The 10692-nt window shown below is 39.8% G+C and overlaps 1 protein-coding gene and 1 pseudogene across 2 annotated transcripts; one reads left to right on the top strand and one right to left on the bottom strand.

The window, feature by feature from the left end:
- Nucleotides 1-3610: 3610 nt before the first annotated feature.
- LOC109085709 lies at nucleotides 3611-5680 on the bottom strand (annotated as a pseudogene).
- Nucleotides 5681-5847: 167 nt separating this feature from the next.
- On the top strand, nucleotides 5848-9950 carry LOC122141108 (serine/threonine-protein kinase pdik1l-B-like). 2 transcript variants are annotated; one of them, XM_042747258.1, is made up of 4 exons: nucleotides 5848-6056; nucleotides 6436-6684; nucleotides 7769-7994; nucleotides 8876-9950. In XM_042747258.1, exons 2-4 carry the CDS (start codon nucleotides 6514-6516, stop codon nucleotides 9106-9108), a joined length of 630 nt encoding a protein of 209 aa, XP_042603192.1. In that variant the 5' UTR covers nucleotides 5848-6056; nucleotides 6436-6513; the 3' UTR covers nucleotides 9109-9950. The 2 variants fall into 2 exon arrangements, with proteins under 2 accessions (XP_042603192.1, XP_042603193.1); XM_042747259.1 differs by lacking the exon at nucleotides 5848-6056 and adding an exon at nucleotides 6100-6118.
- The last annotated feature ends 742 nt before the right edge of the window (nucleotides 9951-10692 follow it).

The following is a 10692-nucleotide window of genomic DNA, read 5'->3' as shown; positions in this document are numbered from 1 at the left end:
TTATTATACCGAATCTTAAGCTTGTAAATTCACCAAAATATTATTCATTTGGGTTTTGAGCACATTTGTGTAATGGCTTTTTAACTCATAACTCGCGCTGTAATGATTAACCAAACCAAAACACACGCAAAACATGTCATAGACATAGTGTTACATAACTACTAGCTAACTTTTCTTTGTATTTTCAAAACTATTTACTCCCTTTATAGAGCTTGGGAAACTACGTCACTGCGCATTGCATTCTGGGTAGTCGCGGCCATGTTTGGGGACACGCTTGTCAGCTGTCAGGATATTAGTGCACAGCGATAATAAACAGAAATAACAATGGACTGAACGATGATCAAGTGTAAGATTACATATAAAGAAAAACTCAACAAGAAAGCAAAGTTGCGGTACTTGAAAAAAATCAAGAGTATCAACAAACTCAATCCGTAGGAACTCAAAGAGTGGTCCAGTGATCTTAACGAGGTACCGCACGTAACCTTCCCTGATGTATTTTCTTACCTTGTTTGTGGTGTCAGTGCGTAACTACACTTGCACTGAAAAAATTATAAATCTCTCGAATCCCACTTGCAATTTACAAATGGATGGGTGCAGGACCTTCAGATTTTCCGCGTCAACGAGCAGAAAACGGTTGTTCTCACAAAGGTACGTTATGTAATAAAACACATTTCTATCACTCTTAACATCAGCAGCATATGTTAGTCTTGAGTTTGATTCGCTGGCTGGCTGCCCACGGGGTGTGTGTGTTCACGGGGCTGTGCAATTAATCACATGGGAATCAATCTGCAGTAATGAACGCAATAATGCCTAATTGTCAGGGAACTGTGGCTCTGTGTAGTAAATGCCGCTCCCTCTGAAAGCAGGTAATGAAGATTTACTACAAATCATGGAACCGGCTTTACTGATGAGATGCGCATGCGATTAATTGCACAGCACTGGTGGGTGTGTTCACTGTTTGTGTGTGTGTGTGTGTGTGTGTCTAGTGTGAGGCCTTATTCATATAACATGATTTGAGATATTTGTCTTGTTAATCATTCATTTTGTACTTACCTTAGTATTTTCTATATATAATAGGTTTTGCACTCTCAACGCCTTAATGAACCTCCACTCAAGCCATGGGTAATCCTCAGCTCCAGTGGCCAAGTAGAGTGTGCACACTGCACATGCATGGCTGGCATAGCAGAGTCTTGCACACATGTTGGGGCTCTCCTTTTTAAAATCGAAGCAGCAGTTCGGATACGGGGGGGACCAAGACTGTCACTGATGTTCCAGCTTACTGGATGATGCCCGCTAACGTTGATAAGGTCCAAGCAGAAGTGGGCCACAAGATCGACTTCACCACTGGTGCAGCTAAGAGAGTGGCACTTGACAAGTGCATCAGTGGAGAGAGGGGAATGTCAGGGATACGTACTCATTTAGGCTCCACGAGTCATTGTGCACATGAGCCCACACTTTCAGACCTGTCACCCCTGCTTCAGATTTTGCACACTCACAGCAAGGCCGTTTGTCTTTCTGGGATGGAGGAGTATTACCATCATTATATCGACCCAGTTAAGCCACATGTATTGCCAAAGTCCCTACAGCATCTTCGTGACCCAGGAAAGGATGGATGCGATCTACCCGTCCTGTTCCAGCATTGCAACACCCTCACACACCTGGTAGCAGTAACAGAGACACAGGCAGCTGCAATTGAAGCTCAGACGAGACTGCAACATCGATCATCTGTCTGGTACACATCAAGAGCAGGAAGAATAACAGCTTCCAATATGCATGCCGTTATGTCCACTAGTGTTGAGAAACCAGCCACATCAACTGTGTCAATAGTGTGTTATCCCAAAAAAAACAGCAACATCAGCTGCCATCAGATGGGGGATAGACAATGAAGGAACAGCAAGGCAGGTCTATGTCACAATGGCAGCACCTCACCACACAAACCTAAAAGTGGAGCAATGTGGATTTATCATAAATCCATTATTTCCTGAGGTTGGGGCATCACCTGATGGTCTCATTCACTGCACATGTTGTGGGAAAGGCTGTCTGGAAATCAAATGCACATTTAATCACCGCAACAACTCCATCCTGCAGGCTTGTGCAGATGACAGCACTTTCTGTCTCCAGGTAACTGATGGGAAGTTACACTTGAAACAGACACACATGTACTACAGCCAAGTACAAACACAGATCTTCGTTACTGGATCACAGTTTTTGTGACTTTGTTGTGTGGACAGAGAAAGACTGTGTTGTGGTTCGGGTCTTACCAGATGCAGACTACTGGACAACACTTCTAAAGAGGGCACAGGAGTTCTTCCACAAAGTTTCTCTACCTGAGCTTGTTTCTTGTTACTATACTCAACAAGCCTCCACAAAGACACCTGTTTCAACAGAGTTACAGCCATCTCGCACAAAAAGAACAAGAACACATACATGTGAGAACGTGCAAAGACTCTGGTGCATTTGCAAAGTGCCTGAAGATCTAGATGACATGGTGGCTTGTGACAATGAGAATTGTGTAGTCCAGTGGTTCCACCTCAGCTGTGTGGGACTCAGTCAGGCACCTTCAGAAACTGAGTCATGGCTTTGTACCTCCTGTACACACTGACACGTTGGAGTGTGTTTTTGTACTTATAGTTGTCTTGAATTAATTAGTTTTAATAATTGTCTATTTACCTTTTTCCACTTATTGCATTATGTTCTTGATAATTAAAGATTATACTATTACATGTTACACCTGTTGTATTTGCACAACAGTTACACTGAACTTCTAACTTTAATTGTTTTTCTATTTAACTTTTTACTATCAATGTTCTTTATACTTTAAGGTTATACTTACATTTTACACCTGTTGTATTTGCACTACACTTGCACTGAACCTCTAAATTTAATTGTTTTTTCCATTTAACTTCAACTTATTGCATTATCTTTTCTTGATACTTGAAGGTTAGACTGTTGTTACACGTTACTCCTTTTGTATTAGCACTACAAGTGCACTTAATGTATAAATTAAATAATTGTTTTTCTATTTAATTTTTTACTTATTGCCTTACATGTGGTCTTGATACTTGTTTACCTAATTATCTTTTGTTTTACACTGCCCCTTTACCTGTTTTATATGCGTTACTGTAAACCAGGGTTATTCAAATCTTACCCTCGAGGGCCAGTGCACTGCAGAGTTTAGCTCCAACCCTCTCACCTACCTGTGATTTTCTAACGATCCTGAAGACACTGATTAGCATGCTCAGGTGTGTTTGATCAGGGTTGGAGCTAAACTCTGCAGTGCACTGGCCCTCGAGGGTAAGATTTTAATAACCACAAACAAAAACTGTACACATTTACGTCAGTGTGTTATGATGCACAAACAAAGCGATACAAAATTAATCAATTTCACTGTTTATTATTGTAACAGGTGGTATGCAATATGCATAACACTAATAATGCAGGATATGCGTGTTTACATATTTACATGTGTGTGTATACAGTATATACACATTAATATTTCTTATTTATACACGCATGCATGTGTATTTATATATATACACACTTAGATATACACAGTACACAAACATTGATAAACACAAACTTTGATTTTTTTGGATGTGATTAATTGTGGTCAAATAATTTGACAGCCATAGTTTATGGTTTTCATGACAACGCTGGGGCACATATTAGTCAGGGCACAGCATACAGTCACTATCTTGTCCAGGAACGTCATGTCTTCCTTGACATGGGAGTACCATGCTGACTGGTACAATTCCATTCAGTATGGTGTACTTTGTGCGTACACATCCAATCACCCTCTCCACATGGACCCTGAGGTGAGCTATCCGGCGTGTTTCCTCCACATCTTTTGCATCCAGCTGGCTGCGTCCTCTTGTGAATGCAGGTATTTTCACTTCTGCACACACGAGTCCAACACTGTCTCTGATGTCAAATCCACGATCTGCCAACACCAAGTCTCCAGGTAATAGTTTATTAAGAAGGCCACTATTCTCAGTCACATGTTTGTCACTGACACGACCTCCCCAACCTTGGGAAATGAAAGAGATAGAGCCTCGTGGTGTAATGCCAATGAGGTACTTTAGGGTGTGATGGTGTTTGTAGTGGGAAAATGTCTGTGCTCTAGCTTTGAGATTTGATGCTCTTTCAATGCGAATTTCAAAGCAGTCCACAATAACTGCTACTCGATTGCCAAAAGCCTCTACAAACTGATGTGGCATGGTGGCGTGTAAGCAGTGTCTCTCCGGCCAGTGCACCAAGGGTTTGAGATGTCTAAACATTGTACCTATGGTATCTCTGAATGTGGTGGACACAGTCTTTCGATCCACAGAGAAGAGGTATGCAATGTGCTGAATTGGGAGATTCAGCCTGAGGCGCATAAGTGTTAAAAGGAGCATTTGAAAAGGTGAGAGTTTTCGGCCACTCTTTGGCAGGCTGAGAAGAAGCTGTGTCAGCACACCCATCAGAAGAGCAAGACATGGAAGCCCAGTTCAGTACTTCACCTTAGCATCATCATCTTTAAAAGAATCCTCATCCATTCTCTTTTGGGCGAGCTCTTCCTTCAGTCTCCTGTTCTCCTCCAACAAACGGTTAATTTCACCACGCCTGCAGCTACAAAGATGGCATTCCTGCTGTTCTGCAACGTTGTTATTTGAGCCTGTGTCGTCCATTTGTGAGGCATCATTTGCTGTTGCAGTTTCATCCATCTGGCCAGCTACATGTAGTGGTGCAGGTGCAGCATTATCCCCTGTGACAGCTTGCAGTCTCCTTATACTCCGGTTAAACCGCCCAGAGTGCGTTGCTTTAACTTCTTTGTGCCCGAGATGCAACGATGGCACCCAGTCAGGACCACACTCCAGCATTTCATAGGCTGGTTTGCCTAAAAATAAAAGATACAATTATTTTATTGGTTATGTAGTTATTCAGCCAGTTACCAGCGATTATCAAGATTGTGGGTAAAGATGAGGGAAGGACTCAAACAGAAAGCAAAGGGCTTTATTGAATAATAAAGCAAAGCAAAGCAAAACAAATAAAACAGCAGACACGAGAACACAACCAACGAAAACGAGACAAGAGCGTATGGTGAGGAAATGAAAATTTAACACACAGAGGAGAGCGCACGCACGTTCACACAAAAAACAATATACACCAGTGTCAGGGCTCTGTCACATAACCAAGAATAAACCAGACCAAAGTGACAACCCTGACAATAATAAAGTTAAGTTAATAAAGTTTGCGGTGTAACAACAACTCCATTGCTAGTGGTAAAAAAATAAAAATACAACAACAAAAGTTAAACGTGTTTTGTTTATAACTTACCTTTGTGAAAATGGCGTGAACAAACAAGCGTGTTTCGGGAAATATTGTTGAAGGTGATGGTTTTCCTTCTTACTGCCGCTAACCAAGCCATGCGACGCCGCTTTGTTAACTCAGAGACCTGAGATCCAAGGTGCTGTTTCCAGGCGGGAAAGCTGAAAAATCGCACTCCGTTTGAAATTCTTTTTCCATGCCGGTCGTGAGTGCGAGTATGGCAGTTAATTACACAACAAGCTTTCACCATTGTAACGTGTTGTTTAACTGTACAAAGCAAACAAAACCGTCAATTAACAATTCAATACAGTACATTCAGCAGCGTCCGTGTCCCCAAGTCCCAAAATGCATTGCGTTGCTGACGTCACGTTCTCAGACTTTATAAGACATGTATCAACACCAGCCTTGTTGAAAGAGAGATGATAGTATTATTGGTCACTTTTAAATCGGTGTTGTGACGTTTTCGTATCTTATTGGTGACCGCGGTCAACTGCAACAGTGTTGACCAATAGAAACACAGAACAGCACCAGGCGCGCGAAGATCTAAAAAATACGGAAGTGTTATTACGGAAATGCCTTTTACGTTGTACGTTGTTATGCTGTTGTTCTTCAAGTTGATATAATTACAAGTGTGTAGAGATAGCACGTTGTTAAAACGTTTTTATATTATTACATTAATTATATTTGGATAAACAAAAAAACAAAAAAAAACTTTAAGCGACGACACTCCGTTTGCTGCAAGTACATGGGTAAGTTCATTCAGATTGTTGACAAAGACAAAAAGCAACAGGAGTGTAAATGCTGAAGTAACGTAAGTTAATTAAATAATTTGATCTTTCCGCTATTGTAAAGGAAGATGAATATTTATATAATAAGACAAGTAATTTAGACCTGTCCTGATTGTATTGTTAATAAGAACTGTAAAAACTTACAGCTGAGTTGTTCAGTTAAAGGGCTTTGTTTAAATTTTAATATCTGTGTGTGTGTGTGTGTGTGTGTGTGTGTGTGTGTGTGTGTGTGTGTGTGTGTGTGTGTGTATATACTGCGTATAGATAGATCGATATATTGTGTGTATACATCTATGTAGTTATTGTAACTAATTTTATTTTACTCTGCTTGTTATATCAGAACAATGAAATGAGACACTTGAGGAACGCCAGCGATTATCGCATTTGATGCAGTGAACAACAAAGGCTGCTAGGATGGATGATATCTATACATTGCAGCAGGAAGTGGGACGAGGCAGCTATGGATTCAACAGTGGTTCAACAACTCGGCAGTGCTATTGCGTTCCTGCACAGGCATGGAATAGTGCACCGTGATATAAAGCCAGATAATGTTCTTGTCTGTCTTACTAAAACAGGACCGGTCATGAAGGTACAAAAAGGATGCAATCTAAATAAATATTTTTATATCAAAGTATTCTTTTACTGCAATGGTACAAGCATGTACATCCAAGAAACAATAATATTGGTTAAAATGCTAATGGCTTATGGAGTCAAACTAAGTCCAGTTGTCATGGGACCGAATCCGATTTGCATTTGTACAAGCTTTCATGTTGCTTTTAAAATGGTCTATCCTGCTTTAAGAGCCACATTGTCTTTTTTCTATCCCTTTCCCTTTTTATTTGATTTTTATTAGTCTGGAGGCATGGAAAGTGTTCCACTTATAACTTGGCTGTGATATATAACAAAGCATTACAAAAGTACTTTTGAACTTCAATTTGCATGATAGACAAAGCCTTGTATTGCCCTACAACATGAGACACAATTCATGGTTTGAAGTGCCCAGAGAACATTTTATGTGATGGATGATAAGAAAATGTTTTTTTACCCCAAAAACTTTGTTGTATAATCACGAAATGTGCCTGAACATTTTAAGCCTATTCTGTTAATAAATACAAATACTAGCAAAACAGTCACCTTACAGATAAAGTTTGAAATGGATTGTCTTAAAATCCATTCTTCTAAAGTTCCAAATAATGAGTTTTTACGTTTCATTGCATGTAGAGACAATCAATGTAGTGTGCTTTGAGGCAACAGATGAATTGTTCTATAAATGTGTACCAGTCAAATATTAGGCATAGCACAAAGTGGATAGTAAGTTGCCCTAGGCTTATCTTGAATTAGAGTTATCTATAGTTGTTAAAATAAATGCTTTTGTAGTTTCCAAAATTTTCCAATGCAAGTATATTTGGGGCTTTCCGCAGTAAAAAGCGTGTTCAGTGAAACTGTCCTATGCAGTGAAGAAATTATATGAATATATATATATATATATGAATGGTTTTGTAGATATAATATGTTAATTTGAAATGTTATATTATTTTAATATTATTAAATATTTAACTAAGTACATTTAATAGTTATTAAGTTAATATAAATGTAAAAAAAAAAAAAAAAAAAGGTCTAAAAGGTGGTTCTAGTTCATTAAAACCATGTTAACTTACAGTCATGTCTTACAGGTGGCAGACTTTGGCCTCAGTAAGATGGTGGACAATCCTACTGATGGTGTTCAGAGTAGACTGGCTCTTTCCTCTACCTGCGGCTCAGACTTCTATATGGCTCCAGAAGTTTGGGCAGGTCGTAGTTATACAGCCCAGGCTGACATCTTCTCCCTGGGTGTGCTTTTCTGGGCTGTGCTGGAGAGAATCACTTTCCTAGAGGATGGCACCAATCAAGAACAACTGGGTTAGTTTTTTTTTTTTTTTTTTTTTTTTTTTTTTGGGAGTGTGTGTGGAGGGGGGGTGTACTTTGGCTCATTTAGCAGGACCCATTTAAAGTTTTCGCCTTTGTTATTTAATCAGTCTAGGTCCATGATGCATGTATTGTTATGATTAAAATGAAAAAGGAAACTTGTATATGCAGTAAATTAGGTCTTATGATGGGTTTGAAGATTAATATAAAACCCACCATCTTGTGATTGTCACAGCTACTTCACAGAAACAGGAATAAAATTAGGAACAGGAAAAGAACATCTGACAATTTTCAGAGCCTCGCTTCACTAGCATTTGCAGGCAGGTGGCTATTTCGGTTTCTCTTCTTACTGGTTACTTCATCCAGACCACTTTAGACTGCTGTGAAAGCTTTGTTGTTGAGCATTTGACAGTAGCCCATTATCTTAATGCGTAATAGTTGAGATAAACTAAAGTGGTCTGAGGATGCAGGTTTTGGATGGAGTGAATAAGCTATTCAGGCAGTCCTCAGTAATTACTCGAACCCGGCGACTTTCTGCGCTGCTAGCAGGCGTACAGAAAGGTCAGATGTCGCAGCTTATTTATATAAGGGCAATTAACATCCTTCCACCCATTAACCTCTCTGTGTGGTAGGTTTGCCTTGAAGTTTTGTGAATAATAATGAGTGTGCCAGGCATGTGCTTTGAAGAAATGCACTGGATTGTTTTTATTGCTGCCTTTTTAGTGTTGTTGAACTAAAGGTGCAAATTCAAATGCACCAATTAGGAGATCAAAGGAAACTCCTCATACTGGAATGAATGAAGGACCTGTTTCCCAAAATGCTTGAAAATTGATTAAGCATAACATCTGTTTCCTGTTTATTCTGTGGTGTTCTAGGAGCATATGTAATGCGAGGCCGCTGGCTCATCCCGTTAGGTGAGGCTCTGTGTCAGACTCCCGACCTGCAGTTGATCATCCCTATGAGGGCACGACGTGCTCCGCCACTGCCGCCACCTCCAAACCCTGCTATGTGCGAGCTGCTGATGGACATGCTAGATTCTGACCCTGACATCCGGCCCACGGCAGACCAGCTGGAGAAGAGGGTCCGGCGTGCCATAGAGGTCCACTGATCTCAGAGCAGCATGCTAACAACCAGTCTCATTTATACACTGAAAAACTTGAAGATGAGGCCAAAAAAAGTTGAAATTGAGATTTATAGATTTGTGTTATTTGCTGTGTGTCTGTTACTGTGTGATGCTTTATGAATTGGAATATAATTAGTATATAGGGCTGCATGATATACATACAAATATCACAAATTAATAAATTGCTATATGCATTATCATACTGCGTTCAATATCGTGCAGCCCTATTAGTGTAACAAAGCTTTTGCTCTATTTTGTGATGTCAATGTAATTTTAGGTATTTACTGAGAAGTCAACTAAAGAACAATATAAAATAAGTGAATCAATACAGTATTGTGTGCAAAAACACATTTTCCCAGTCCAAACTTGCCTTATCTGTAGAATTTGTAACACAGCTTTCATGCTTATAAGGATAGTCAGTCATAATCGGTTACAGTTGTGTTGTCAGACGAAGTAAGACACGAGAAACTGAGCATTCAGGATGGTCACACCACAAATCGCCACCTTGAAGCGACAGTGTAATTATAGAAAGTCAAAATGACTGAAACCTTTGAAGTTTCGTTGCTGGTGGTGCATGTTCAATATCTAGATTGGAGGGGAAATAATTTTGTTTCCCGTAATGTGTATCTGTGAAAAATGGCACAAGTATCAATCATTCAGATCGCCTGTTTTCCACTGACAGGACTGTCATGGTTTCTGTGGCTTTAGTGGCCAGTCTTGTAGATGGTTTTGTCTTTACAGGATGCTTCAGATGGTTTTCTGGTTGGGGAAAGTGCTCCATCTTCCACAGGAAATTAAAGTCCCCCCTTTGTGATGGATAGAAATGATATTTGGCTCAATTTGTGTTCAATACCTCTTAGGTCTAGAAAATGAAAAACGTCTGTAACAGTAAATCAGCTGATTTTGATCAAGACAAAGAGCAGTTAACTGCAGTGTTGAGTTGATGAAGGCCAATAATAATGCCAAAGTTGAATGTTAATGATTTCCGAGAGTGTTCAAGGGTTTCGAAACCTTACAGCCTTACCGGCAATAACATAAAGCATCTGAGAATCCTTCTAAGTGGATCTCATCTGTGACATTTAAATCTCTAGTGACACTTTGCCCTTTTCCTCACGCTTTGCTGGTTTGCAAATGAAATGCTGCAATGGCTCATCTTGACCTCGGTGGCGAAATAGGCACATTATCTAAACACAGCACTCGTTCATTCTCTGAGGTCATCATCTCGGCTACATCAGTATTAATTCTGCATTGGTAAGACTTTACTTTAGAAGAATAATGACAGTTATGAGCCAGTGTAATTAACGAAATCTGTTATGGGATTGTCTAGTTAAAACTTATTGAGATTTAGTGAAAGCTGCTGAGTGGTGTGTAGGATGACACTTTGATGTTCACTGTTCATTGTATTAACGGTGAGGTTATCAAGCCATTAAAGTCCTAACAAAAGGTCTGTGCCGGGAAATTACGAGATCAACCATTGTTAAATCATCACTTTATTGTGGGGTGGTGGCAAAACATCATCTTGCCATTTATTGGAAGCCATTTCTCTGATGACAAACCTCTTACAAGTGT

This window comes from Cyprinus carpio, chromosome B20 (genome assembly GCF_018340385.1).
Source record: "Cyprinus carpio isolate SPL01 chromosome B20, ASM1834038v1, whole genome shotgun sequence".
Lineage (NCBI taxonomy): Eukaryota > Metazoa > Chordata > Actinopteri > Cypriniformes > Cyprinidae > Cyprinus > Cyprinus carpio.
Note: the sequence above shows the minus strand (reverse complement) of the source record. Positions and strands in the feature narration are given on the sequence as shown.

Excerpts from the sequence above, each read along its gene's own strand:
- LOC122141108 (XM_042747258.1), top strand. The coding sequence starts at position 6,514 with ATGATATCTATACATTGCAGCAGGAAGTGGGACGAGGCAGCTATGGAT. Across the intron at positions 6,685-7,768 it reads AAACAGGACCGGTCATGAAG|GTGGCAGACTTTGGCCTCAG; the intron begins GTACAAAAAGGA and ends CATGTCTTACAG. Across the intron at positions 7,995-8,875 it reads CACCAATCAAGAACAACTGG|GAGCATATGTAATGCGAGGC; the intron begins GTTAGTTTTTTT and ends GTGGTGTTCTAG.